We start from the raw sequence: 27162 nt of genomic DNA, 5'->3' as shown, positions 1-27162 counted from the left end.
ATATAATTTTTCAAAGACGATCAGAATATCACATTGTCACTTTAAAAAAGTAATGCTGTCACTTTAAAAGAGTAATGCTGGGTGAATTATTTTTTCAGATACCACTTGCATCTCACCTCATGTGATAACTGATGTATCACAAAACTCGACATATCAGATCATTTCATTAAATAACATGACATTATCACATCAGTTGCTACATAAGGTAAGATAAAAAAAATGATTCACCTAACATTATTTTTTTAAAAACAAAAAATAAATTAGAGACAAAGAAAGTAGGGCCTTAGCAGCCAGATATTTTATCCTGGGCCTTGGGCCTTGAGCCTTGAACACCGGGCTTTGGCACACTTTTGCACCAAAAAAATAACAGTGTGCGCGTTTGGGTAACGCGAGTGCGTCACACCGCTCAGTTTCTAGGGTTGGAACCGTTGGGTATAAAAGAGCTCAGAACTTACCGGCGAACACTTTCTCACTCTTCTCTTCATCTCACTCCATCCAAAACCCTAGAAAACTCATCGGAGCTCATTTTCGTCTTCCTCGCGTCTCTCGCTCAGCATCGCAAAATGCCTCCCAAGTCTGCAAAAGGCAAGGAAGCCCCAGCTGAGCGACCCATCCTCGGCCGATTCTCATCTCACCTCAAGATTGGGATCGTAAGCTCCCATCTTCCTCGATTTTCACTTCTTCTATTTCTTCCCAAGAATCTCAAAAATCATAATCTGAACTGATGCATGTACTTTGGGATAGTCAGTTTAGTATCTAATTGGACTGTGAAGCCCTTTTGTTTTTTTGTTTTGTAAAGTTTGAATTTTTAAGAGGTGTATGTAGTTCTTTGTTTTTGATTGAGTTTTAGCTTTAAATTTTGGTCACTGTACTGTGAGGATCAGAAAGATTGTTGCTTTATGTTTCGGGTTAACAGAGTGGTTTGCAAATGGTGGGATGATTGTAATGTGTTGTTTTGTTTTTTCGGTTAGGTTGGATTGCCAAATGTTGGAAAATCTACTCTTTTCAACACGCTCACGAAGTTGTCGATACCGGCTGAGAACTTTCCTTTCTGCACAATTGAACCCAATGAAGCCAGGGTCAACATTCCTGATGAGCGGTTTGACTGGCTTTGCCAATTGTACAAGCCGAAAAGCGCGGTTTGTCTCTTAGGTTTTCCAAAGCATTTTGTTCAGACTTTTATGCTTGTATACAACTGCTGCGTAGACTTGATTTACATGATGCTTTTATTAGGTTCTTTCATACCTGGGCAGCTAATAGGGTGTTAGGAGTATCCCTTCACATCTACTGCTTTATTTTCTATGATTTTTTTTTTTTTGTTACTACTGAGATAAGATTTGGCTGGTTTAAAGAAATGAAAAATTGGAAGGCCTATTTCGTGGATGTTGGGGTTGAAATCATAGGGGACCAAGTACCCACGTGATTACAAAGTTAATTTTAATCACCAATTCTGAAACCAAATAGAAAATGATTTTTTGATACAATGATTTTCAGTATCATTTTACACAAAGTCAATGTCATTTCTAATCTGGCAGGCAAGCTTATTTATGCATCTAGGAGTGTTATTGATTAGTGAACTTTTCTTATCATGTGAAATTGTTTTCTATTTATAGGTATCAGCCTTTTTGGAAATCCATGATATAGCTGGACTTGTTCGTGGTGCTCATGAAGGACAAGGGTTAGGCAACAGTTTCTTATCCCATATCCGTGCTGTTGATGGCATTTTTCATGTTTTACGTAAGTTGTTTATATTATGCTTGAATGTTGCTATTTTAGAAGACATGTGACGGTCCAAATTATGAATTTATGAATCTAATAGTAACTTGGAGAATCAAGGGGAGACTGCTTACCTTGGTTAAGTTGGTTCAGTAGTATCCTTTTTATCTCATGTCTATCTTGAGGATAATGAGCAAAATGGCTAAGGTTTAAGAAAAGCAAATAAGTAGTTTTCTCTATGTGGCGAGGGGAATGGGAAAAGAATCTTCTTTTATTGAATTAATTATCTTAAATGAATGTACAGTTACTCACTGTTTTCCGCTGACAATTTTCTACAGGTGCATTTGAAGATCCGGATATCATCCATGTCGATGATACTGTGGATCCTGTGAGGGATTTAGAGATTATCAGTGCAGAATTGCGTCTTAAGGTATGATTTACTTCTCTATGTTTTTTTTTGTTTTTCCTTACTATGGTTAATTGTTGGTTGTTGTTTATGGCCTTTATGCAACACCTCCTCTGTGACTCTTTCTGTGAGTTTTAGCAATAGTCTAGATGTGTAGCTCCACTTGAAAGTTTGACTCTTCCTGAATTTCCCGAGCTCATCATATTTCTATCTAGGGATTTGCAACTCCTTCATCTATAAAATTTAAGAGAGCTATATCTTGTGTTTTGCAGGACATTGAATTCATGGAAAGGAGGATAGAGGATGTTGAAAAGAGCATGAAGAGGAGCAATGACAAGCAGCTAAAAGTAGAGCATGAACTTTGTGGAAGGGTATGTTCTGGGATGAATTACTCCTATATTCTTTGACTTCGCGCAACCTTTTTTTTATTTGTGCGTGTGTGCAACCTCTCCTCAAGTATGTTATTGTCATGCATTTTTATGTTCTGATAAATTCTTTCTTATATTAATTATTACATCTGCCCTATTCACTTTTTTCAACCTTGATTGGTGAACACATGGTTTGCCTGTTAAGGAACTAGGATTGTCATTTTATGGTTTGGTTTGACAATTTATACATGCTTATATATGCTTGGTAAAACTGTGTAGAGTACTGACCGATGAGTCTGGTGCATTTGAATTAGTTTTTGCTACCATCAAAAGATACATGGTGGATAGACAATTGAATTAGTGGTAGCAGTGCATTGGACATGAATCATGATTGATTAGTTTCAAAACACTTGTGGTCCTTATTTTATCTGAATCCAGGAGAGTATATCTGTATAATCACAATGATGCACCTTTGGTTGATTTAACAGAAATCCAAATTCTTACAAGTTGCTTTAAATGTCATCTTACTTTTCCTTTTCCTTTATAATGTTGACCAATGATCTTGGATCTACAGCTCAAGGCATGGCTTGAGGATGGAAAAGATATCCGTCTAGGGGACTGGAAAGCTGCTGATGTCGAGATCCTGAATACCTTTCAATTGCTAACAGCTAAGCCTGTTGTTTACTTGGTAAGTTTAACTCTTGTTCACCTGTTTTCAGGAGTACCATGCGTTATTTATAGTACCTTGTACTCATATATTTCTACAATCAGCATATGTTATTGATATGTTTTCCTTGTAAACGGAAGGAATGCTTGATATATCTGTATGGGAGTGTAATTAGCAGAGAACCTGTTTTGGGAAAATTAACAAATATTAGGCGCAGTCAGTTGTATAGTATTTATCTTGTTTTTAAAATTCGAACAGACAATCATTGCTATACTTGTAGAAAGAAAATGTGATGAAACTTGTACAGAATTTTATTCACCAAAATCCTAAGGCTTGACTGCTAGTATGTAGGACCCTCCATTTTGGTCTAGGATTTTCATTTATTCAAATTTTAGATATGGTTGCCTTTAGCTGGTGGATGAGGATTTGATCATTTATGTTTCCACAGGTTAACATGAATGAGAGAGATTACCAAAGGAAGAAGAATAAGTTCTTGCCAAAGATCCATGCATGGTATGTCAAGAAACATATCTTGTCTCTATTCATTGTTTCTTGTTTGTATTTATCTTTTGTGGTTTGCCATGTGTTTGTCAGTGTGTTATTTATGCTTCAGTGTATTTGTTTTGAGCTTACACTTGACATTCTTTTCTATTTCCACAAATTTTACTTACCATCATGCCTTGCCAGAATAAGTCTATCAATGATTCATTCTGCCAGTTAATGTAAAGGAAGGCTTTTTCTCTATGATATAGTAATAATCCATGGTCATGCTTCATAAATTGATTTAGCTGTTTACAGAGAACTTAGTTATTTTTATATTTTTAATTGAATAATCATGAATGAGAGTGCCCTTGTCCTTTCATGCTTTTAGGGTGCAGGAACATGGAGGTGAGAAAATTATTCCATTCAGCTGTGCACTGGAAAGGAATCTTGCTGATTTGCCACCAGATGAAGCAGCAAAGTATTGTGAGGAGAACAAAGTGGAATGGTAAATGAACTGAATGACTGCTGAAATTATTAAATTAACTCTTTATTTCAGAAAGGATGATACTTCAAATCATGCATTTCTTGGAAGAAAATATTTACTGAAATGTAGAAGCACTCACTATTAACCTTTTCTTCTTAGTACTGCATTCAGGAAATTTTCATTTAATACCACGTGTGCCCTGAACCTATATATGTTTGTATATTCTAATTTGCCAATATCAGTTTAATCATGTGTAGTTGGAGTACTAGCACTAAGTCATTAGATTTTTACAGTGTAGCAACAGAATAGATAACTAATATCATGCAACTATGCTGACTGGATCAACTTTCCTACAGTGCCCTTCCGAAGATCATAAAGACTGGATTTTCAGCCATTAATCTCATATACTTTTTCACGGCTGGTCCTGATGAGGTAAAATGATCTGCTATTCTTGTTACCATTACAGCTTTTTTTTTTTTAATTTTATTTATTTATTTTTATATGTTACTCATGCTACTGTTCTGTTCTTTCACTGCTTTCTTTTTGACAATGGTGTCCCCCTGGGCTATATGATTATTTCCTTGTAACCTTGCTGTTTGGTTAACAAAGTGCATCCATAAGTTTACACAAATTCTGAAAGGATTAAAGGTCATAATTGATGTACTAAAACTCATAGCATGCCATCAGCAGGTTCTAGCAGAACCATAAGTTCTTTGTATTTCCTTTTCATAATTAGGATTATTTTTTTTAATGTTGATGTTAGTGTAATTTGGTATTTGAAAATGTCTGTGGAATGATTTTGGCGGGTCATGTTAAGCAACTCAGCTTCAAGAAGGCTTTAGTTTGCTTTTGACTGGTCATGACTCAATTCTTTTGGAAGTTGTGCAAATATAGTGGCAACGCATATCATGAATGATGCAAGTAATTTTTTATGTTCCAGTAAAAGAGAATTCAATTATAGTTAGAGATGCAGAGTTTGCAAAAATACCATATTGACCATTATACTATGAATCTCTTTTTCATTCATCCTTTTTTTTTTTCTTTTTCTTTTGCCTTCTCTCTTTGATCTGGTTCCATTTGCGACTCGAGCTCTGTCCATAGGAAAGAGTGGTCTGAACTTAATCCTAATACCATAATAAGTTTAGAGTATCAAGTCTTCAAGTATGTTAAGAGTTTTATTTAATAATTGTGTTTGAACATAGTGTCACATATCTAGGCTTGCTCTGTTTACATGAGCTCCTTTCCATGACCTTCATGTGAGTCTAAACTACTATTACCTTTGGCAGGTGAAATGCTGGCAAATTAGGCGGCTTTCAAAGGCTCCTCAAGCTGCAGGGACCATCCATACTGATTTTGAGAGAGGATTCATTTGTGCTGAGGTAGCTTCTAGCTTACATTTTAACTCGTCTGGCACTATTGTTTCTTTAGTAATAATGTCTTTACTAGCTCTAATTCCATAAGGTTCACAGATATGAAAGATTCCTTTCCCTTTTGTGTTATGCGTGGGAAAAGAAATGAATTAGTGAAAAAGAAAGTTAAGGGGTGAACATTGTCTTAGGCATGAAAATGATTCCTTGTACCAACATCCAACAGTCAATAATACCAGTTATCATTTCCCTGGCCCTGTTATTTCCAACTTGATATGATAATACTGTCAGCTAGCTCTAGCGGTTGCCGCGACTGCCTGCCTGTCTGCTAGAAAGAATATACTACTGTGCTGCTGATTGTTTGGAGTAGAGCATTTACTGGATCTCTAAAGGTTGTTTACTTGGCTTTTCTACCCTGTGATTTACAGGTCATGAAGTTTGAAGATCTAAAGGAACTTGGTAGCGAACCAGCTGTTAAGGTATGCACTATGTTCTGAAAAACGCCATGTATGCTCTATAAGAATTATATTCCGATCAATATCATTGCTTCCCTGATATGGTCTTCAAGTTCATGATTCAATTACAGGATCATGTTGCTATGAATTCCAGACCCTAAGATGGGCCTAATTCCACATTGTCCATTTAAGTCATCCAGTAGTTTACTTTCTCGGTTCTTCCGTAACCTGGTCAGAATTAGAGTAAAAAGTTACATGACAAGAAAAGGAGAAGAGAACATAAAGCTAGTGTACCATTAATCTGAGCATATTATATTTTGTTGATGGCATAATTGGACGAGAGGATCAGATGGTGAAGAGATCTGATCATAATTTAGGCACCTCCCAAGAACCTTCGTTTTTTTTTTCTTCTTTTTTTGGGTTAATACGCCTTTAGTCTATTACCGAAGGCTGGCACACATATGCATGCTTCAACTGTGAAAGGATGTCTCTCCAAGGCGTTTAATATCAATAGTTCTGAATTTTAGAAGGAATAATTGAATTGCTTTAGATAGGACCTTCTGATGCTATGACACCTATTTGCTTTGAGGGAGTATCCTGTTTTATTTGATTTCTTGTTTATTTTGTTCACAGGCTGCCGGTAAGTACAGACAAGAAGGGAAGACATACGTGGTCCAAGATGGAGACATAATATTCTTCAAGTTCAATGTTTCTGGAGGTGGGAAGAAGTGAGATTCACATATCTAGCATACGTGTTCATTTAGATTCTGGGAGTATATGGTTCATTTGATGATTGTATACTTGCATCGTCAAGATGGTAAAATACCTGTAACATCTTTTGTATTGTCTTGTCAAATTTTTGGTTTCTTTAGTTCAACTGCCACTCCTCGACATGTATTCTAAGTTTTGGTTGTAGACTTGTGGAGGGTGAATGGAGAATACAAGCATTACCCATTTATCTAACTAATTCCAAATTAGATTTCCTTGTTATCCAATTGACTGGAGTTCAACTCTAGGCAAATCAATGTCATTGAGATGTCTTGTTTTCTTCGAGTTTCTTGTCGAGATTTTACCTGAACCGAAACATTTGCTCGCTTTAAATTACAAGTTCATGAGTGAAAACATCCTTCAAAAGATTCAAGTAGCCATCATGGAAAGCTCTTGACCAGCTATAAAGTTTACACAGTATGAAGTATCCACCACTGAATTTGCGCAACACTTTGGTGGATTGGTTTTTGTGACCCACAATACGACATCCCATATGCATTATGTTGTGGGCCTTTTTGCCTCACTAACTCACCAAGCTGAGCTTCTTGGTTCCTCAACCTTTTTGGTTCTCTGTCCACAAATGGTAAACATAATTATATAGAGTTGAATTACGGATACTGAAAAGCAAACACACCATTCTTGTTGTTTAGGGGAAGATAAAGAAAGAAAACAACAATCATTAACTGAGTTAATATTTTGCAGTTGGATTTTTCCTATCACCCACTTCTGAATCCACTATTCGATACTGAAAACTCTTGGCTTTGTCCAAAGAGAGGACAAATTGACAATGCAAATGTTAAAGCTATGCCCACATCTGTTCATCTACTTTTGTGATTTCTTGTGGTCCACCTGATCTAAATACCCAACAAGCCACAAAACCACCCTGTAGAATAGCAATCACAAGACTGAGACTGTAGATCAATGGTGGGTCTCTTGCACACGCGGCATGATCACGTGCTGCTGGCTGTTTGCCAAGAGGGTCCCTTTGCCACAGCCTATCATTATGCTTCCACCTACTTCACCTCTAAGGGTCTTATCGGAACTTGAAAGATGTGGAAGACTGAAGAGACCCCTGGTCAAAAGGGCATCGGTGGACCCCGCTCAGTCCTACGTGGCACACTGGCACTTACCTCACACTCCTCAATGTTCTTCTCCAAAGTAAAGAATCCTGAACTGGATTGAACAAACTTTTGACGTCCACTAGGAAAGTGAGATTCTTTTCCCTTACTTTGGCGGGTAAGACCCTAAATTGCCCCCCCAAAAACCCATAGCATTTTCCCGCTTACTTTCTCAATTGTTGGGACAATGCCCCTTAAAATTTGATAAAGAAAATGCAAAGCTAGGGTTTTTGTTTAATCACCCAATGCAGAAAGTTTGGTCTTTACTGTAGTGTCTTCACATGCCCCTCTTAAAGCTCAAAGGTATGGCCTTTTTCAGGGTTTTTGTTTTATTTTCATTAAAGAATAGTGTGAGGGGTTTCGGGACTGTTAAGAATCCAAAGGGTACTTTCTTTAGGGTTTTTATGGTGAAATTGTTCATGGGTCCCCATTCTTTTAATGCAGCAAGGTTGGTAATTTTAAAGACCCACTTCTAGTTTCTTCATGGGTTTGCTGTAGCTGGATACTACTGAGCTCTCTGAAGCAATGTGGAGGAGGAGGTAAGGTGTTGTAAAGCCCCTTTGTAATTTCATAGCTGTTTTCAGACTTTGTTGCTCCAAAGGTTGAGTCTTTATTGAGGGAGAGGTAGAAAAGGGCCACATTGTTCATAAAGATGGGATCTTGGTAGGGAAATGCTGTATCTGTTGTAGATCTCTTTGGGTGACTCAGCTTGTTTTCTTTATTTCTACCATTTACTGCTTTGAGTTTTCTGTAGTCTGAAGTGGGGTTTAGTGATGCTAGTTTTTTGTTTGGGGGAGGAGAATCAGACCCTTGAAGCTCTACACCTCAAAGATTTGGTCCAGTGTTTGGAAAAGATTTGGTTCTGGTTTTATCTGTGATTCCAAGTCATTGATTTACTTTAGGAACTGGCCCTTGTTGTTTTTGTAAAACAGTCTGAAGATTTGTTGGGTTTCTTTGGCTGTTTGGATTTGAGAGCTCAAAAATAGATTTACTTTACAACATCGGTAGCTGTTTCTCATTGTATTGAAATCGAAGGAAGCATTCTGGGATTCTGTATTGTTGTGACTGCTTGGATTGGTTGGTTGTAGAGGGGTTTAAGTTTTACAGTTTGTTCTAAGTGATAGGATGAGTATGAGACTGGGTGGGATTTTAGTGCTGTCCCTATTTTTCCTTTCTGCAATGGGACAGCTTCCTTCGCAGGATATATTGGCGCTGCTCGCATTCAAGAAGGGTGTCAAGCATGATCCTACTGGTTTTGTTGTCAATTCTTGGAATGATGAGTCCATTGACTTCAATGGTTGTCCTTCTTCTTGGAATGGGGTTATATGTAATGGTGGAAATGTTGCTGGAGTTGTCCTTGATAATTTGAGTCTCTCTGCGGATGTGGACTTGAGTGTGTTTTCGAATCTAACCAAGCTTCTAAAACTTTCCATGGCCAACAATTCGATATCTGGGAAAATTCCTGACAATATTGCAGACTTCAACAGCCTCCAGTTTCTTGATCTCTCCAACAATTTATTTGCTTCATCCTTACCACCTGGAATTGGTAAGTTGGGGAGCTTAAGGAACCTCTCATTAGCTGGCAATAACTTCTCGGGCTCCATTCCAGATTCCATTTCAGGGCTTTCCTCAATCCAGTCGTTGGACTTAAGTCGCAACTCCTTTTCAGGGCCGCTGCCGTCCGCATTGACAAAGCTGTCCAGTCTGGTATCTCTAAATCTTTCTTTGAATGGCTTTACCAAGAGCTTACCTAAGGGGTTTGAGCTAATGTCAAGTCTAGATGTGCTCGACTTGCATGGAAATATGCTTGATGGTCCTCTGGATAAGGCATTTCTGATGGAAGCAACTGCCACGCATGTTGATTTTAGTGGCAATATGTTTACAAGTTCCAGTTCACAGCAGCAGATGTTTCTACCTCGTCTTTCTGAGAGTATCAAGTACTTGAATCTTTCCCACAACCAGCTTACTGGGTCACTGGTAGGTGGCAGTGAGCTTCAGATATTTGAGGACTTGAAGGTGTTGGATCTCAGCTACAACCAGCTGTCAGGAGAATTGCCTGGATTTAATTTTGTCTATGACCTCCAGGTCCTCAAACTTAGCAACAACAGATTTACTGGAGTTGTTCCCAATGGCCTAATAAAAGGAGATTCTCTGGTTTTAAGTGAACTAGATCTGAGTGGCAACAATCTCTCAGGTACTTCTACTGCCACTACTTTTTTCTTCTGTGTTTACACAAAGTATGGCCTTGCATTTAATTAAAATGTAGGTGTTCTATTGTAGTTATTCTTGCTTATTGTGTTTTAGTATGTCTCTCATGTTGAAGTTGATCTCACAGGACCAATAACTATGGTGACATCAACAACTCTGAGCATCCTTAATCTCTCCTCGAATGGGCTTACTGGTAAGTTGCCATTGCTGACTGGAAGTTGTGCTGTACTTGATCTATCCAAGAACAAATTAGAGGGAAATTTAACCAGGATGGTGAAATGGGGGAACATTGAATACCTTGATCTGAGTCAAAATCTTTTGACAGGACCCATCCCTGATGTCACTCCACAGTTTTTGCGTTTAAATTATCTCAATCTCTCCCATAATTCTCTTAGTAGTTCCATAGCAAGTGTTATAACACTGTATCCAAAGATTAGTGTCCTTGATCTCAGTTCTAACCAGTTAGATGGCACAGTTCTAGCTGAGTTGCTGAGCATGCCTACTCTGCAAGAGCTCCACCTTGAAAATAATTTACTCACTGGGTCTATTAACATTTCATCTCCTTTGTTCAACCAATCCAATCTTCAGGTTCTTGATCTTTCTCAGAACCGGCTGAGTGGTTATTTTCCTGATCAATTTGGTTCACTGAATGGGCTTAAAGTGCTCAATATTGGGAGAAATAATCTTTCTGGCTCTCTGCCAACTTCCATATCTGACATGAGCACACTAAGCTCATTAGACATATCGCAGAATCATTTCACAGGTCCTCTTCCAAACAACTTGCCAAACAGTCTTGTATTCTTTAATGCTTCATATAATGATCTTTCTGGGGATGTCCCAGAAAATCTGAGAAAGTTTCCGAGTTCTTCCTTCTATCCAGGGAATACACGTTTGCGGTTTCCAAGTGGTGGTCCTCCTGGATCAAACAGTTCTGAATCTGAACATTCAAAGAGGAAACCATTCAGCACACTTGTCAAAGTTATCATTATAGTTTCATGTGTGGTTGCTGCTTTCATTCTTCTTCTGCTTGCTATCTTCATTCATTACATCCGCATGTCAAGGAGAACCCCATCAGAGAATACTGCAAACAAAGACATCCACAAACGTGCTCCACCAAACCCCTCAGGTGCTCGAGGAGCAGAGAGTGGTGGTGCTTTGGTTGTTTCAGCTGGGGATCTTGTGGCTTCACGGAAAGGATCGTCTTCTGAAATTATCAGCCCTGGTGAAAAACTCGCAGCTGTAAGTGACTTCTCCCCTTCAAAGAACAGCCATTTCTCTTGGTCACCAGAGTCCGGAGATTCCTACACTGCGGAAAACCTTGCCAGACTGGACGTGAGATCACCGGATAGATTGGTTGGTGAGCTTCATTTTCTTGATGAAACAATTGCATTAACACCTGAGGAGCTTTCAAGGGCTCCTGCTGAAGTTTTGGGGAGAAGCAGCCATGGCACTTCTTATAAGGCAACACTTGATAACGGGCTGTTCTTGACAGTTAAGTGGTTGAGAGAAGGGGTGGCAAAGCAGAAAAAGGAGTTTGCCAAGGAGGCTAAGAAATTTGCCAATATGAGGCATCCAAATGTTGTGGGTTTGAGAGGGTACTATTGGGGTCCTACACAGCATGAGAAGCTTATTCTTTCAGATTATATCTCACCTGGAAGTCTTGCTAGCTTTCTTTATGGTAAGCAGTTTTCCTTTGCTGTCTTGAACCTATATATCTTGCTTTTATTACCCCAAAAAGAAACTTACGAAACATAGTGCATAAGTTCCTTTGAAAAAATTGCATGACTTGTATTATAGATTTTATCCTGGATATATAGATATGGTGTTTTTGTTTGTGCATTTTTATATATGGTGACCTCCACTTTCATTTCTGATGAGCCTATATTATTCTTCAGATCGACCAGGAAGAAAAGGTCCACCATTGACCTGGGCCCAAAGGCTCAAAATTGCAGTTGATGTTGCACGTGGCCTGAATTATCTCCATTTTGATCGTGCTGTTCCGCACGGTAACCTCAAAGCAACAAATATTCTGTTGGATGGGTCTGATCTGAATGCCCGAGTTGCTGATTACTGCCTCCACCGCCTCATGACACAAGCTGGCACCATTGAACAGATTCTTGATGCTGGTGTCTTAGGTTACCGCGCCCCAGAGCTGGCTGCTTCCAAGAAGCCACTGCCCTCCTTCAAGTCCGATGTTTACGCCTTTGGAGTGATATTGTTGGAACTTTTAACTGGAAGGTGCGCTGGTGATGTGATCTCTGGTGAAGGAGGCGGGGCAGATTTGACAGAATGGGTGCGGTTGAGGGTAGCAGAAGGTCGTGGGTCAGATTGTTTTGATGCTGCATTGGTGACTGAGATGGGAAATCCAGCAGCAGAGAAGGGAATGAAGGAAGTCCTTGGAATATCATTACGGTGTATACGTTCTGTTTCTGAGAGGCCAGGTATTAAGACTATATATGAGGATCTCTCTTCCATATAGTTTAGTTTGCCCTAGAGTTAGCTAATCTGAACATGTTGTATTAAGACTATATATGAGGATCTCTCTTCCATATAGTTTAGTTTGCCCTAGAGTTAGCTAATCTGAACATGTTCATTTTTCGGGAGGTATATAATATCTCATTGGCCTCCATTTTGTAACTTTCGGGTTTCTAGTTTGATAAGCTTATTTAATCTACCATTGTGAAAATGGAGCATGTTTCAAAGGGTGCAATTCTTTTTACTTTTGTATCGCTTCCATGACATTCACTGCCATCTCTTTGCAAGGGCCTAACGAAGAATGTGATTGTAGAGAGGCCTTGCAAAGTAGCAAATGGTTTTGCATGAAATTGTAATCCATGTTATGGTCCATTGGAGCATGATTTTCAATTGTCAAGTCCAACTACCATTGCATTTGCTATAGTAAGCAAGTAAAGTAACACCATAAGAGCAGTGTTACTTGAATATGCCTATGCTCTTTGCCCGCCATATCAATATCACGTTGTATCATATTTCATATTTCCAGTACAAAGTGAAAGGTTGATCATGGATTTTGGCTGCTGAAAGTTTTATGGTACTTCAGAGTATGGCATAATCTAGTGTTTAGAGAGAAAAAAAGAAAAAGAAAAAAAAAAAAAACAAACAATAAATCCACTCTATGACGACAAAGCCTAGCTGACGAGGCATTTGTCATTTTGTTATATGACTGAATACGAAATGCTTCTGGATTGCCTTTTCATTCGAAGCAAAGATTATAGCTGTTTGTATCGTATCATTCCATTTGATAAGCACGTTTTGCAAGTAGTAAGTGATCATGAGAGTGTGAGACTCAGAGAGAGAGAGAGAGAGCGAGAAACATAAGTAAGCATGGCAGTCTTGTACAGAGTGAGATCACTACATCATCTATCCAAATGTATTTCCACAAAAATTTTACCGAGGAGATTTTACTCGGCACAAGTCTCGTCCCAATTTGAGGTAAAGCTCTGATCTTTCTCGTTGTTAACCAGTAGATACACTTTCCTTGAAGACCCAGAACAGTTTGAAGTACAATTGAAAGTGCTTTGAGTTATCTATGCTAATTCCCAACTGGGTTTGTGAGAGAATTGTTGGATTACTTCTTGGTTTTCTATTTCTTCTTCATCTTTTAAAGGCTTACCCCTTTTTCTTTTGTTTTGTGATTGGATTACTCAAAACAGAGCCTGTGCAATATGAATTGATACAAAAAGAAGAAAAATTTAAATTACTGGCATTATATGATATATCTGTTGTGGGTATACTGAGTTCTAAAGCCATGGATTTGTTTTACATGGATATAACTACTTATTGATTATGTTATGGAGATTGCAACTCATTTTGTACAATTTTGTTGCTCCAGTCAAATTATAGTGCTTAAATGGTGGTTTGCAGACTGTAGGGTTTATTGGACTGGGAAATATGGGATCCAGAATGGCAAACAATCTAATAAAGGCGGGATACCAAGTAGCTGTTCATGACATGTAATGAACTTAAATCTCTGCTACTAAATATTTGGACCTCATCCAATTAAACATGTTGAAACTGAGAATCGTCAGTATGAAATATTTGAGTCACCACAAGTCCCACACGTTTATCTTGAATTCTTCATGGAATGTTACCATTAAACATACTTAATGTGAAGTACTCAAGTGATGATGCACCTTGGATTTGTGTTTTCAGAAACTGCAATGCCATGAAAAAGTTCTCTGATATTGGAGCCGCAACAAAAGAAACACCTACTGAAGTTGCAGAAGCTAGTGATGTTGTAATCACAATGCTCCCTACATCATCTCATGTGAGTTCCGTAATTCATATAATCTTCTGCAAACATTGTATTTTACTTTTAATGTAGTGCCATGATCTTCCATAGATTAGGAAAATTGAGTCAGAGCTTTGTCAATTGTAATTCAGTGCCACAAAAGCATCACCTTGATGTTTCATCTGTGATTCCTCAAAGACTAACATATGAGAAAAATCAGATAGTATGCAATTTTGAGGAGTTCAGCTTCCAAATTAATCAACTGCATAATGTGACACCTTTTTGTTTTGTTTTTTTTTTTTTTTCACATGCAGGTATATGATGTTTATACTGGACCAAATGGTTTACTTTATGGAGGGAATTTGCGACCACGGCTATTTATAGATTCATCCACTATTGATCCACAAACATCGAGAAAGCTTTCTACCATCGTCTCTAACTGTACTCTAAAGGAACAGAAAGAAGGTATAACAGCAGATTGTCATAATCATATATTAGATATTGAATGGTTGAGGTTGTGGAAAGCAAAATGTTTTAATGGCGAATTCTAGTGGTAGAAAATGAAGTTTGTAATTGATACATAAAATTGAGCATTAAATTGTATCCTATATATGACCAGACTTTGTATCTTTTTTAGATCATTGGAAGAAGCCTGCCTTGCTGGATGCTCCTGTATCTGGAGGTGTCCTTGCAGCGGAAGCTGGGACTCTTACTTTCATGGTATCTTTTCAGTTCTGCAATCCAAATTTTGTAGACTTAGATGTAGTTTGGGATTGTGCTTAGTTTGGTGATATATGTGTATAGACGAGATATATGCTTTTAAGGGTGACTGGGGCTTGTAAATAGTTTGGTGATATCTAAGTATTGATGAAGAGATGACATGTGTTAAGGTTGGTGGATCTGAGGAAGCTTATATGGCGGCTGAACCCTTGTTCCTTTCGATGGGGAAGAACACAGTTTATTGTGGTGGGGCAGGAAATGGTTCCGTAAGTTCCATCATTACTGCATCAAATATACATTATATTCAGCTTATTGCGAACTTCTCATGCTTAGTTCTTAGATGTCCTGAATTTGCTGCCGAGTATTAGAACTCTTTATGTGTTTGCTATATAGGCAGCAAAGATTTGCAATAATCTGGCACTGGCTATAAGTATGCTTGGCGTCTCAGAATCTCTTGCTCTTGGTCAGTCTCTAGGAATATCTGCCAGTACTCTAACAAAAGTGTTTAACTCTTCCAGTGCTCGCTGTTGGAGCAGGTATTCTTGAGCACACTGTCAATTGTAGTGCCATCCATTCATTTGTGTGATATCTTGCCCCTGCACATCTATGTGTAACATCTTCAGCTTTTTGGCTCATATTTGGGAAAATTTCTGTTTGCATTTGGTTCATAATGCCTAACACTAAGGATATGGCATTCAATATATGACAGCGATAGTTACAATCCAGTTCCGGGAGTGATGGAAGGGGTTCCCTCTTCGAGAAACTATGATGGTGGGTTTGCATCCAAACTAATGGTAAGTTAACTAGTTTAATCCAGTTCATAATTTCCCCTTATGTTGGTTTAGGGGCCTTCGTAATAGTACAGGTGTGTGTACCAGCAAGAACATACACGTTATATATAGGAACCGGGTCCATGTACTATTTAGTGTTAGTCGCTTAATCATTTGGATTAGGGTACTAAGATGAGAACTTATGGACTTGCAATTGCAGGCTAAAGACGTAAATATTGCAGCAACATCAGCCAAAGAGGTTGGTCTTCGATGCCCGTTGACTTGCCAAGCACAAGAGATGTAAATCCCTTTGCCTTTCTGAGTGTAAATCGCATATTATAGGTTACTTTGAATTCGAAGTTTACTTTTAGCTTTTCATTGAAGTCCAGTTTCTTAAGTTTACAGTTGGTCTTCTAAACGTTTATAACATGGCACTTAGCCTTTACTTGAATGAAGTTCAGCCAAAGTTTTTTTCTTTTGGTCTGAAGTTCAGCCAAAGTTTGATAAAGCCTTTCACTAGCATCCAAATATCCAATTTAGATCCCAAAACTGGTAAAAGGGGATTGTAATGGACAACATTTATAGCCTTTCACTATAAGAATAATGCAATATAATTGATGTACTCATGTCTTCTGCAGATATACAGAGCTCTGTGAGGATGGCCATGAAACCAAGGACTTCTCCTGCGTATTCCGCCATTATTACTCTGGCAAGAATGAGATTTAGTTTGACTAATGTTATTGTATGGTACTACTTCTTGGTAGCAGATTAATAGAGCTGTGCTACTGTCAGTGGATTGAATGAATTATGTAAAACAAAAGTTATTGCACCATTTTTTCTTTTACCTTTATTTGGAATCATTGAAATCACAATTCTTTTCCATGATAAGAATAAATATCCTACAAAAGAAAAAAGTTCAATATGAATAAATGCATGAATCAAGGATTTGGAATTCATCTCCATTTTGATGCAAGGGGTCCTTGGTTCAAGATTCCTATTCCCAATCCATTCATGGGTGCTCTTTGATATAAAAGAAAGGAAGATGCATGAATGAAAGAAAGATGGTTCTTTACCATTAACAGAACTTATCAATTCAATCCTTTGAATTTTCAAACAAGCAGAATGATTGTGGCAAAAAACAAATTCTCACAAACCCATTTCAAGTTGAAACCGAAAGCTATTTTATCGTAGTCTTACGTAATAATATACACATAACTTGTTTAGTAAGAGAATGCTAAACTACTCTTTTAATGTCTTCGAAAACTCTTCGTTGAGTTCGTTCTCATCCATGTGGTTTAATTTTCAAGAACTTAAATCCCACAGTTTCATTAACTAGCAATTATGTCCAAAACATTAATCTCATTAATTATTTATTTAATTTGGAAGACCGAGATAGGTTGATTGAAAAAATAAATAACCCTATAGGGACTGGAATGAAAAATAAACCCAAACTATGGGGTTGAAAAGTGTAATTAAGCTCCTTCCAAAGCAAGGCAGGACCAAGGTTTTAAATATCGGTTTTAAATATCTATCGGAACTTTGAAAAAAATGAGATATAGGAAATATCGGGGATATAGGAGAAAATATATCGTTTTTGAAAGAGTCAATTTATTAGAATTACATATAAATACCTATGAATGTCAACTTCATATACATCCAAAAAGAGACTCTAGGTGGTTGAAAAGCCTCTTGCTAGTCTACGAAAATGCAATAATCAGACCAAGACAAATGACCCATATAGTATGAATTGTAGTGATGAACATGATAGTTATAGATCTCTTTAGAGCTACCGACTGTTTCTCCTATAAAGGGGATAATAATGATGAATCCAACTAGATGACTGATCATATACTTCTTCATATTGATTATATCTATAAGCGTCATAGCCAAATTGATTGTTGCCTTCATGAGATTCATTTGAGATCCCACTGTGCTCTGTGCCTAAACTGATAGAGTCAAAACTTAAGGCAATTGACGAAACATCAGATAGGGTACTTTGATCATTAGTTGCACATCTAGTCCTCTTCCCATATCAGGTCTTCTCTTGAGCACCATGACCAGCTGTTCTCACTCTTTGGTCTTCATCTTGGGTGGTATGATCAAAATTACCTTCACAGGTAAGTTGGTTTAATCTTCCACCCACAGAAGATTGTCCATATTCATATTTTTCACCTCCACCACCTGTTTCTCTTCGACCCTCTCCACTATCATCAGAACTATCTGGAGTTGCTATACCACCCCACGCATCATCACTATCTTAATTATCTCCTGAATTTTTAACAACTTCTTTAGATAAGACCCTCTTTACGTTGATTCCAGCATTAGTTGTAGTTTCTACAACTTGTGGAAGAGGTCTTCCAGCTTCATCATCAAGGTGTGCAGGCATAATCCAATCATGAAGTGGATCAATGCCATTATCAAGCGGCTCACTTGCAACATGAAGTAGATCTATATAGTTGTTTTCATTGACCACATTATAGTTATTTTAAATATCGGTTTGAGAGGATTTTCTCCTCACCAAGATTCGCTTTGAGGAGATTTTCTACTCACCTAGATTCGCCTTGAGGGTATTTCTCCCCACCCAGATTTGTCTTGAGGAGATCTCTCTTTACTAAAGATTTGCATTTAGAGAATTACTGAGTTTTTTCTATTTTTTGTTCTTTTTTTCATCAGATTTTACAGATATTTCTTCACTTTATCGGGGAAATATCTCAAATATCTAATATATCGGGGATATTTGACGATGTTAGAGAAATTTCGCAGAAATGGTAGAAGATAAGATATTCACCCCCTAAGATATATCGGTCTGTCAAAAAAGGGAGATATCAGGAGATATATCGGAAATATCGCAGATATTTAAAACCATGTACATATGCAGGACCAAATGAAGGTTCGGCCGGTCGGCCCCACTATTGTAGGCATGGACAATATTCCGAAACCAAAAACTTTCCCTCCTTGAAGTCCTTTTAACAATGACTATTAAAGATTTAGCTGAGGATTTTTTTGTGAGACTCATTTTTTTTATCACATTTCCGTAAATTAACAGTTAGATGTTTAGATATTCATGTGTAGAACATTGATCCAATTTTTCAACTAAATTGAAAAAATCCTTAAGACATTCATAATCATGATTTATCAATTATGATGACCTAGCTAGTGCTCTGCTATGGTTTATCGTCGGCCTCTCACCTTCGACAAAATTTTCAAAACTTCCAAACTTCGATGGCCTTGGCTATTGCTAGCCTTGTGGCTAATTGTTTCTTTTTTCTTACTGCTTTCGTGTGGTTGCTTGGAGCGCCGCCTTGGATTTGGTTCCCGGTGGGTGCTGTCTGGGACAGCAGGTCTGGTGTTCTGCTAGCTTCTTTGAGGCTAAGCTCTGATTGCGTGGATCTGTGGTGGTCTGTATCGAATTGAATCTACTGGGTCTTAGCTGATGACAGAAACGGTGATTTGCTGCAGCGTCGTACAGTCGCTAGAGTTGGGCTGGTCTGGCCAGAAGATCGGGGGACCGATCTAAGTGTGGTTGATTTTATGGTTGTGCCGGGTGTCTCCGATCGGCTTCGTTTCGATCTTGGGACTGCTTTCTTCATTGCTTGCGATGGAGCTCCTCCTTGGCAAGTAGAAGCGGTGGAGGGGGAGGAGGTTGATAATTTGTTGGTGGCGCCGTCCATTTCTGGCTGCCAGATCGAGGCGCTCTAGCTCCCGAATGCTGGTGGAGAGGGTTGCGTTGGTGACGGCGGTGAACTCTTCGCTGACGGCTGGCCGGGGATTGTGGAAGATGGAGGCTGGGCTTGGTGGGTGGCTTGGCTCTCCAAGTGGGCTTTCTTCTTTGGGCTAGGGTTCCTGGTGGGCTGTTTTATGTTGTGTTGGTGGACTTGGTGGTTCTCGGCCCATCACCAAAGTGGCTTTTTGTTGGTTTTATGTTGGGTCATGATTCCTCTTTTCAAGATGGAGGGCGAGACTGTGCAGATTGTGGAGTTTGCTACTGCAGAGGGAGATGTGGAAGGTGCTATGTCACATTCTACTAATAGTTTAATTTAATTTTTGTTTGGGTCGCAAAAACCAGTGCCTTAGTTGAATCATTTTATGTCTGCTTCAAGGTTTCTTGGTTTTTGTTATAATAATGGTGCGTGGATTTCCTAAAAGGTGGGTGCACTCGGGATTTTTTGGGATGTTATTCTACTAGAATAGGGTTTCATGAGGTTCTAAGGAACGATTCTTTCTGTTGACCCCATAGGGGTGTTTTGTTTTTGTACTGCTTGTTGAATTTTAATGAAAGGGCTGGCCTATTTCCATCAAAAAAATGATCTATCAGTTATGAACATAAACGGTTCATATTTGACAGATTTGGTTCGTCCATTAATTTGTTCTAGTTCGGTACCTTAACGATTAGCAATTTGGAAGAAAATTTTCAAAAGTACATAAACATCGAAGGATTAATTTGCCATAATATAACCGAAAAATAGGTGTCTCAAATCGGATTTAAAAGTCATCAACTATTAAAGTGATCTTCATTAAAATGACTCCATTTTTTATGTATACAAAAACAATTCTCCAAAAAATTATAGAAACCCAAGAACACAAAACTCGCTTCCGAGATAGTACAACTAAACTAAACAACCCAAAACCCACTCTCTCAGGCTGTTGGTCTCTCAGTTCTCGATTAACCCCAATGTACATTCATCTTTCTTAAGTTCATTTATCACTATTTATATATTAACTAATACCTTTAATTATATCTTCTTTTGGGTATAATGGAATAGGTGGGTAACACTAAAAATGATCTGGATTTCGATCCTGTGAATGTCGTCACCATTGCGGCACTTAGCGCAGGAATGCTTACATAATTATGAATGGGCAAATGTAACACAACCTTTTCAAATAATAAAAGGATTTTGTTTATTTAGTGATATTAATTTATGTGAGTTTGCCATATATCAGATGTGGTACAAAATATAAAATTATAATTTCAAATGAAAACAAAATATAACACGCTAGTGCAAAAACTTATCCTCATATCGAGTTACATACATTGATAAACGCATGAGAAATTTTTACATAGGGCAAACATATCAAGTGGCGGTGGGGCAGCCCAATCAAAGCCTAGAAAAAAATATTTAAATGTGTTCCGAAACTATCGATACTTATTATAATGAAATACTTAAAACACTTCCTTGCATGTTCACTGATTGGACAGCCCTACCAGCCACGTGGTACGTTTGCCCTACGTAAATATCTTTCTAAACGCATGGTCCGCATGGTTTGTTTTCGTTCAACTGTTATTGTTCGATGCATGTGATAGAAATTTTTTGTCATTGTACGAAAGTTATAGTTGTAGGGAAGCCGCAATTTTTTTCTAATTTGTTCGACACATCTTCTTCTCAAATCTTCCTCTAGATTTGGAACAAAACACTCACCCAAATCAAGTGTCTCAAGACCAAGACAGGACTCGAGGATTTTCCTCAATTCATCATTAGTTAGCACAAATCCTGAAAGCGAAAGGTTGTGTAAACCGCGCATGGTTCGTGCTATAGTGTCTCCGTACATAGAGTTGCTAGCCCCATCGAATCGATGGTTCAGGTTCAATGATACTAAAAGGGGGCAAGATCTTCCAATCACTTCTAGAGTTTTATACGAGAGAAAGTACACTGAAATGTCAAGCTCTTTTAACCGCGCAAATTTCGAGGCCACTCCACACAGTCCCTCATTTGTTATCTTGGGGCAACATTCCAATCGGAGGAGCCTGATTCCTCATGAACTACTATCAGTTATGTACTTAAGAAGCCTGTCGGTGCCGAAGCGCACAACGTTGATATCGACCAAACTACCACAGCTACGATCAATGAGATCGCGGCACATATGCTCCATGTTGCCGTAGATATTCTGATCCGAAGGGAGATGATGCATGTCGATGGTTTGCCATACCAGAGGGTTAACCTTGCAGATTTTCAACCATCTCTTGCACACAAGCTGACAATTATCCAAGATCTCTGTAGCTTTCAACCTTGCATGAAAATATTGACGCCGATATGTCCTCCGGGAGATCCAACCAGTTTCGGCAGCCTAGCTTTCGCTCTCTGCAGGATTCTCGGGTGTCCGAGAAACTTCGCTTCCGGCAGTGTTGGGTGGTTTCATATGAGGATCTTCCCATTGATATATTGAAGATTCAGAGAAAATTTGAACTACGTGTTGGGGGCTTTGTCTTAATTTTATGGCAATATATAGTTCGATGGATCGTGGGGATTTGATTGCTTCGACAACAAACCCTCGTGAACACGAATATTTTGATAGACGAAAACAATTGTTTTCGATCACTTTATATGGCTCGCCTTAACAAGCCCAACTGAAGAAGGAACCCTTGTTTTTTCTTATTTGAAGAAGAATCCTAGTCAAGATTTAAGTTCTTGTCATACATGGAACATCTTAATTATCCATTAACCAAGAAAAAGAAAATATGGAAATCCCAAAAAAATTCGACTTCTTTTAAATCAAACGGCTTAGTTTCACTTAATGAAACCTTAATCAATTGGCATGCATTGCTCCTAGGATATGTCCAATTGTGAGTAGAATTCCTCGCAAATAATGAGTACTCTTGTGTTCTTGTTGGTTTATATGGGTTCAGACTTTGGGCTAGCTGCAGGTTCAGTATCTCGATTTGTATTATTAGCTTGATTTATTTAGAAGAAAACTAGTTAACCAGGCCCCAAGCCCCCAACTCAACCTACACCGTCTGACTGTAGGAGACAAGCGAAACGGGGTCGTTCTGTTTCTAATATATAGTTCATCAATCATCGTCCCACTTTTGCTCCTCCCATTTTTTTTTTTTCATCCAGATTACTAGAAGGGTAAAAATGTTCAAAAATAAGAGGAGGTCAAATAACCACATGGGAGGTATGAATAGGAGCAAATTAACCCCTAAACTTTATCCAGAATAAACGCTAAACCTCTTAGGATTCATTGTACCCTTTTGCATATCAGAACGTCTAGACCAGAAATTTTTTTTTTTGGAGGTTGACATAATCTCTCCCGAACTCATGCCTATTAAGCAACTTTCACATATCAGAAACATCCATGAAAAGAGATTTATTTTTGTAATTAACTAAAAAGTAAATAACTAATGGTGATTTTTCCCATGATATGGCGATGATGATCGTTTTTTAAGCCCTTAATTTTACGTGGTACGTCATCAATCAATTAATAATTTCATTAGCGAAAAATAATAATAATTGATTAGTAATTGAAATAAAAAAAGGAAAAGACTGAGCCATTATAAATGCTCTTTCCTTACAAACAAGTCAATCTCTCCAATATATATTAGCTAGGGTTTTTTCTATATACGTATAGGATTCTACCAGGTTAGTTCTTCCAAATCAGTATCTTTGTTCTAACTTTTTTCTTGCCTTTTTCTTCTCAAATTTTTGCGGTACTCTAGTTCGTTCTTGTTTTATAGGATTCTACTTCCTCCCTTTTCTTTTGTGTTGCTCTTCCTCTGCTCTTTCGTTGTATATTTCCTTCTCTGATCGCCCTTGTGGCTTGATGAATTTTCATTATCGACCAAAAGAAAGAAAAAAAAAAAGTTCGTTCTTGTTTTATAGGATTTTCTATTTGTCTAGTTAACTGTAAGAGCAGAAAAGATCTAACCGTACGTAATGCATGCAAATATGTATGTGATTCTCTTTTTGTCCAGAAGGATCCTTGTACTCCGTCGATGTTACGATAGTTCAAAAGATTATCTCATTAAGTATTTCTTAGATTTTAGCTTTGTTTTTTTTATTAGCAGTAAAACTTACAAACAAAAACCTCGAAACCAATCAGTTCTTACACTATCAAAATTGAAGGCATGAGTTCTAGATGGAGGAAGGGAGTTGCATCCGCCAGAAATTTATATTTTAGCTTTGTTGGGGCTTGTGGTTATGGAAAGAATTTATGTTGATTAAGTGAAAAAAAAAAAAAAAAAAAAGAATTTATGTTGAGAAGCAACATGCATGCATCGGACTACATGAACCATCATGCTGCATGATTGTCCATTTTTTTATATTTTAATTCGCCAATAATTCATTAATGTTAGTTTTGGTTCTATCACTTAAGCATCTTACATATTTTCTATGTATGTTTCCTCAGATCATGGGTCGAAGTAATACAAAGTTGCCTTTGGAACTAATAAAGAATGAGAAGTCTCGCAATGTCACTTTTCGAAAGAGGAAGAAGGGATTGATGAAGAAGACGTATGAATTGAACAAGCTTTGTGATGTGCAGTGTTCTGTTATCATTTATGAGAACAAAAACGGCCAACTGGTCCGGCCGGATACCTATCCTGAAAACCCTGAAGAGGTCAAGCAAATTATTGATAGATTTGTCTCCAAATCAGCCAAAGTAAGGAAAGTTGAAAACTTGGCTGATTTTTTCGGCAAACAAATCATGCAAGTGAAGAAAGAGACTGCCAAATTGCACCAAAAGAACAATGAAGCTCGGTTTCCTTCATGGGATGACATGCTAGATGACTTCGATTCTCATTAGATCAATTGCTTGCTCTTTTGAAAAAACTAGAGCACAAAATCGAAGACGTGCACAAGCATTATGATAAGCAATGTGTTATTGATGACAGTACACTACGACAAACGGTGTGTGCTTTTCGATCTATTCTAGCCTTTTAACTTGTTTATTTGATTTATTATTGTAGAAATTTCATGTTACGCTGGAATATAACATACTATGAATCTTTTCACTTTTTCAACGGATTTGATTTAAAACTAGAGTAACATGAAACATACTAACTGATAGTTTTTAAATTATATTAATGATTTTGCAGGCCTTGTTTCCAAACAACAACGTAGACTATTCTCAAATGGTTGCATTGAACCAATACCTTACTAGTGGTTCGATGATGTACACAAGTGATAGCTCTTTGCCTGAAGAGCAAACTAATCTCCAAGCCTTGTTTCAGAACAATCTAATCAATTTTCACCAGAATTACAATTACGGTTCGATCATGACGAACGGCAGAAACGGTAAAACGTACTGATGAATCTAAGAAGTACTACACTTTGCATTAATTTTGATCATCAACTTAATTAACTGGTATGACTAACAACAACATGCAGGCATGCCATGGCAGAGCTACAGCATTCAGAGTGCTCCCTCAGCATCAAACGGATCAAATTATGACGAACAAAGTACATCTATGAAGTGTGAAAATCATCTGCAATACGGAAACATCAATGAAAATTTGACAGTATGTAATCACGTCCCGCCGCAGCAGACTGTGTATCCAATGTCCGCAAGTTATTTGTTTGATAATGCCAACCAATTCTTGCATCTCAAAGGCTAGTGAGGACAACGATGATGAATATCAGCACACTATTGGGAAACCACTAGTAGACATCACCTCAACGAAATCGAATAACCTAAGGAATTTATTGTTTTTAGAGCTTTAATTCTTTTGCTAGCTAGGGTTGCAAATTTAATTGGGAGAATTTTTCAAACAGTACCTGAACTAAAGGTCACTGTGAATTAAGGTGCCTAACTTTACACTAACTACACTTTGGTACCTGAATTAATAAAACCCGACACACTTTTGGTACACGCCGTCAATAATACCATTAACCTTATGTTATTATTCATTTTTTAAAGGGTAGTCTGGTATTTTTACTCTCTCTCCCTCAACTCCATCTCCACATCCAAGATGGGAAAAGCCGAGGCCAAACCTGCTGCAGCCGGTTCGACTCAGTCCTCTGCTAACAAAATTTCCCAGCATATATTCGGTCTGCACCTCCCTCCTCATTCGCCATCACCATCACGCCAAGCCTGGCTCCAAACTCAAACCGTCGCAAGACCTCGAGAACAAAGCTGCGTCCTCTGAATCCACCTTCTAAGGCGGCAGCAGTGACGTAGCAGAGATCGGCGAGCTCGGCTCGAAGAAGCAAACCTGCAACAGAATCGGCGCTTGAGCGAGTCGTACTCGCAACAAGACGACGAAGAAGAAGATGAAGAACACTCCGGCCGGGTCTCGTGACGGTCGCCGTCCATCCAAACCGAGACGACGATGTCGTTTAAGAACCATATAGGTGAAGATCGACGCCCCTAAACCCCTTTCTTCTTCACCCATTCTTCTTCTACGACTTTGCGCTGTTATTTCTGTCCTTTAAATTTCTCCCAAACCCAAAAATTCCAACCAACGACGACGACTACATCAAACCCAGAACGAACCTTTCGATACAGACAAAGAAACCCAGTTTGATACATGATGTTGCGCACGATTTTGAGGCTATTAGAGCAGTGTTTTGGGGTGAGAATTAGGTCCAGCGGCGGTGATGGGTTGCTTTGGCATACCGACTTGAAGCCTCACGCGTCCAGTGACTACTTGATCGCTATTGTTCAAGAAAATTCGAGCCTTGACTTGGGAAGAAACTAGAGCTGCAGATTGTTTCAATTTGGGGATTGCAAATTTGCCATTTTGCGATTTTCGATGTGGGTTAGTGATTACTGTCTGTGTTTTATCTAGTGGATGTTGTATGTTGAATCTCACCCTTGAAAATCTGAAGAGACAGAGAACAGTCGGGGAGAGAGAGAGCTGAAAAAAAAAAATAGATGAAGAAGACAGCAAACAGTCGGAGAGAGAGAGAGAGAGAGAGAGAGCTGCGTGCCCAGAGTAGGAGAGAAAGAGAGAGATGGGTGCCTTGAGTAAAAATCTGAAGAGACAACTTTACCCTTGAAAATATGTCAGGTGGCATGCCAACTAACGGTGTTATTGACGGCGTGTACCAAAAGTGTGTCAGGTTTTATTAATTCAGGTACCAAAGTGTAGTTAGTGTAAAGTTAGGCACCTTAATTTAAAGGTCAGGTACTGTTTGAAAAATTCTCACAATTTAATTTGATTATATATTTGAATCCAATATGACGTACGTACTGGTGTTGCTTGATGTTTATGGTTTCGAATGGACCCTTTTAATAATTTTATAAACGTTCTGGACTTCTGGTGTTGCTATTGCTTGATGTTTATATATGATCAACCAGTAAGGCTCAAATGCTCTTAAACGTGGATGAATGCTATTTTGGTCAGCCTAACCATTCTTTCGGATCAAAAAGCTTCATCATCTCAAAAGAAAGCGAAAATAGCCCAATGGACAAAATTGTCATACAAAAGAGAAGAAATTTAAATGAATGAATCAAGGCTTTGGAATGCATCTCCATTTTGATGCACATTGGTGCATCTCCAGTTTGACATTCCTATTCCCATTTCCCAATGCATTCATTGGTGCCCTTTGATAAAAAAAGGGAGATAATATCAATGAAATAAAAGAAAGATGATTCCTTACCTAAACTACCTGTATGAATCCATATACAAAATTTTCTATCAGTTCAAATATTGAATTTTCAATCATGA

General features: G+C 38.2%; 4 protein-coding genes across 7 annotated transcripts; all 4 read left to right on the top strand.

The window, feature by feature from the left end:
- The first annotated feature begins 418 nt into the window (after nt 1-418).
- On the top strand, nt 419-6936 carry LOC133729130 (obg-like ATPase 1). The gene is made up of 12 exons (XM_062156605.1): nt 419-650; nt 972-1139; nt 1614-1737; nt 2055-2146; nt 2395-2493; nt 3065-3178; nt 3606-3670; nt 4029-4145; nt 4481-4556; nt 5411-5503; nt 5920-5970; nt 6580-6936. The coding sequence occupies exons 1-12, from the start codon at nt 564-566 to the stop codon at nt 6676-6678; spliced, it is 1185 nt and encodes a 394-aa protein (XP_062012589.1). The 5' UTR covers nt 419-563; the 3' UTR covers nt 6679-6936.
- Nucleotides 6937-7990: 1054 nt separating this feature from the next.
- LOC133729136 (LRR receptor-like serine/threonine-protein kinase GHR1) lies at nt 7991-12726 on the top strand. The gene is made up of 4 exons (XM_062156613.1): nt 7991-8135; nt 8277-10026; nt 10168-11718; nt 11936-12726. The coding sequence occupies exons 2-4, from the start codon at nt 8958-8960 to the stop codon at nt 12517-12519; spliced, it is 3204 nt and encodes a 1067-aa protein (XP_062012597.1). The 5' UTR covers nt 7991-8135; nt 8277-8957; the 3' UTR covers nt 12520-12726.
- Nucleotides 12727-13226: 500 nt separating this feature from the next.
- On the top strand, nt 13227-16629 carry LOC133729137 (probable 3-hydroxyisobutyrate dehydrogenase, mitochondrial). Of its 4 annotated transcripts, none has more exons than XM_062156615.1 (10): nt 13227-13490; nt 13923-14011; nt 14211-14325; nt 14604-14754; nt 14927-15009; nt 15180-15275; nt 15528-15619; nt 15719-15803; nt 16000-16079; nt 16418-16629. In XM_062156615.1, exons 1-10 carry the CDS (start codon nt 13383-13385, stop codon nt 16503-16505), a joined length of 987 nt encoding a protein of 328 aa, XP_062012599.1. In that variant the 5' UTR covers nt 13227-13382; the 3' UTR covers nt 16506-16629. The 4 variants fall into 4 exon arrangements, with proteins under 4 accessions (XP_062012599.1, XP_062012600.1, XP_062012598.1 ...); XM_062156614.1 differs by having other exon boundaries at nt 13234-13490; nt 15403-15545; XM_062156616.1 differs by lacking the exon at nt 15180-15275 and having other exon boundaries at nt 13231-13490; nt 15403-15545.
- Nucleotides 16630-23903: 7274 nt separating this feature from the next.
- On the top strand, nt 23904-25107 carry LOC133731230 (agamous-like MADS-box protein AGL27). Its single transcript, XM_062158652.1, has 3 exons — nt 23904-24152; nt 24589-24787; nt 24881-25107. The coding sequence occupies exons 1-3, from the start codon at nt 23904-23906 to the stop codon at nt 25105-25107; spliced, it is 675 nt and encodes a 224-aa protein (XP_062014636.1).
- Nucleotides 25108-27162: the final 2055 nt, after the last annotated feature.

This window comes from Rosa rugosa, chromosome 2 (assembly GCF_958449725.1).
Source record: "Rosa rugosa chromosome 2, drRosRugo1.1, whole genome shotgun sequence".
Lineage (NCBI taxonomy): Eukaryota > Viridiplantae > Streptophyta > Magnoliopsida > Rosales > Rosaceae > Rosa > Rosa rugosa.
This window is presented reverse-complemented; position numbering and strand designations above follow the sequence as displayed.

Excerpts from the sequence above, each read along its gene's own strand:
- LOC133729136 (XM_062156613.1), top strand. The coding sequence starts at position 8,958 with ATGAGTATGAGACTGGGTGGGATTTTAGTGCTGTCCCTATTTTTCCTT. Across the intron at positions 10,027-10,167 it reads GAGTGGCAACAATCTCTCAG|GACCAATAACTATGGTGACA; the intron begins GTACTTCTACTG and ends TTGATCTCACAG. Across the intron at positions 11,719-11,935 it reads TCTTGCTAGCTTTCTTTATG|ATCGACCAGGAAGAAAAGGT; the intron begins GTAAGCAGTTTT and ends ATTATTCTTCAG.
- LOC133729130 (XM_062156605.1), top strand. The coding sequence starts at position 564 with ATGCCTCCCAAGTCTGCAAAAGGCAAGGAAGCCCCAGCTGAGCGACCC. Across the intron at positions 1,140-1,613 it reads TGTACAAGCCGAAAAGCGCG|GTATCAGCCTTTTTGGAAAT; the intron begins GTTTGTCTCTTA and ends TTCTATTTATAG. Across the intron at positions 5,504-5,919 it reads GAGGATTCATTTGTGCTGAG|GTCATGAAGTTTGAAGATCT; the intron begins GTAGCTTCTAGC and ends TGTGATTTACAG.
- LOC133729137 (XM_062156614.1), top strand. The coding sequence starts at position 13,383 with ATGGCAGTCTTGTACAGAGTGAGATCACTACATCATCTATCCAAATGT. Across the intron at positions 13,491-13,922 it reads AAGTCTCGTCCCAATTTGAG|ACTGTAGGGTTTATTGGACT; the intron begins GTAAAGCTCTGA and ends GGTGGTTTGCAG. Across the intron at positions 15,546-15,718 it reads AGTGCTCGCTGTTGGAGCAG|CGATAGTTACAATCCAGTTC; the intron begins GTATTCTTGAGC and ends AATATATGACAG.
- LOC133731230 (XM_062158652.1), top strand. The coding sequence starts at position 23,904 with ATGGGTCGAAGTAATACAAAGTTGCCTTTGGAACTAATAAAGAATGAG. Across the intron at positions 24,153-24,588 it reads TTGTCTCCAAATCAGCCAAA|GCCTTGTTTCCAAACAACAA; the intron begins GTAAGGAAAGTT and ends ATGATTTTGCAG. Across the intron at positions 24,788-24,880 it reads CATGACGAACGGCAGAAACG|GCATGCCATGGCAGAGCTAC; the intron begins GTAAAACGTACT and ends AACAACATGCAG.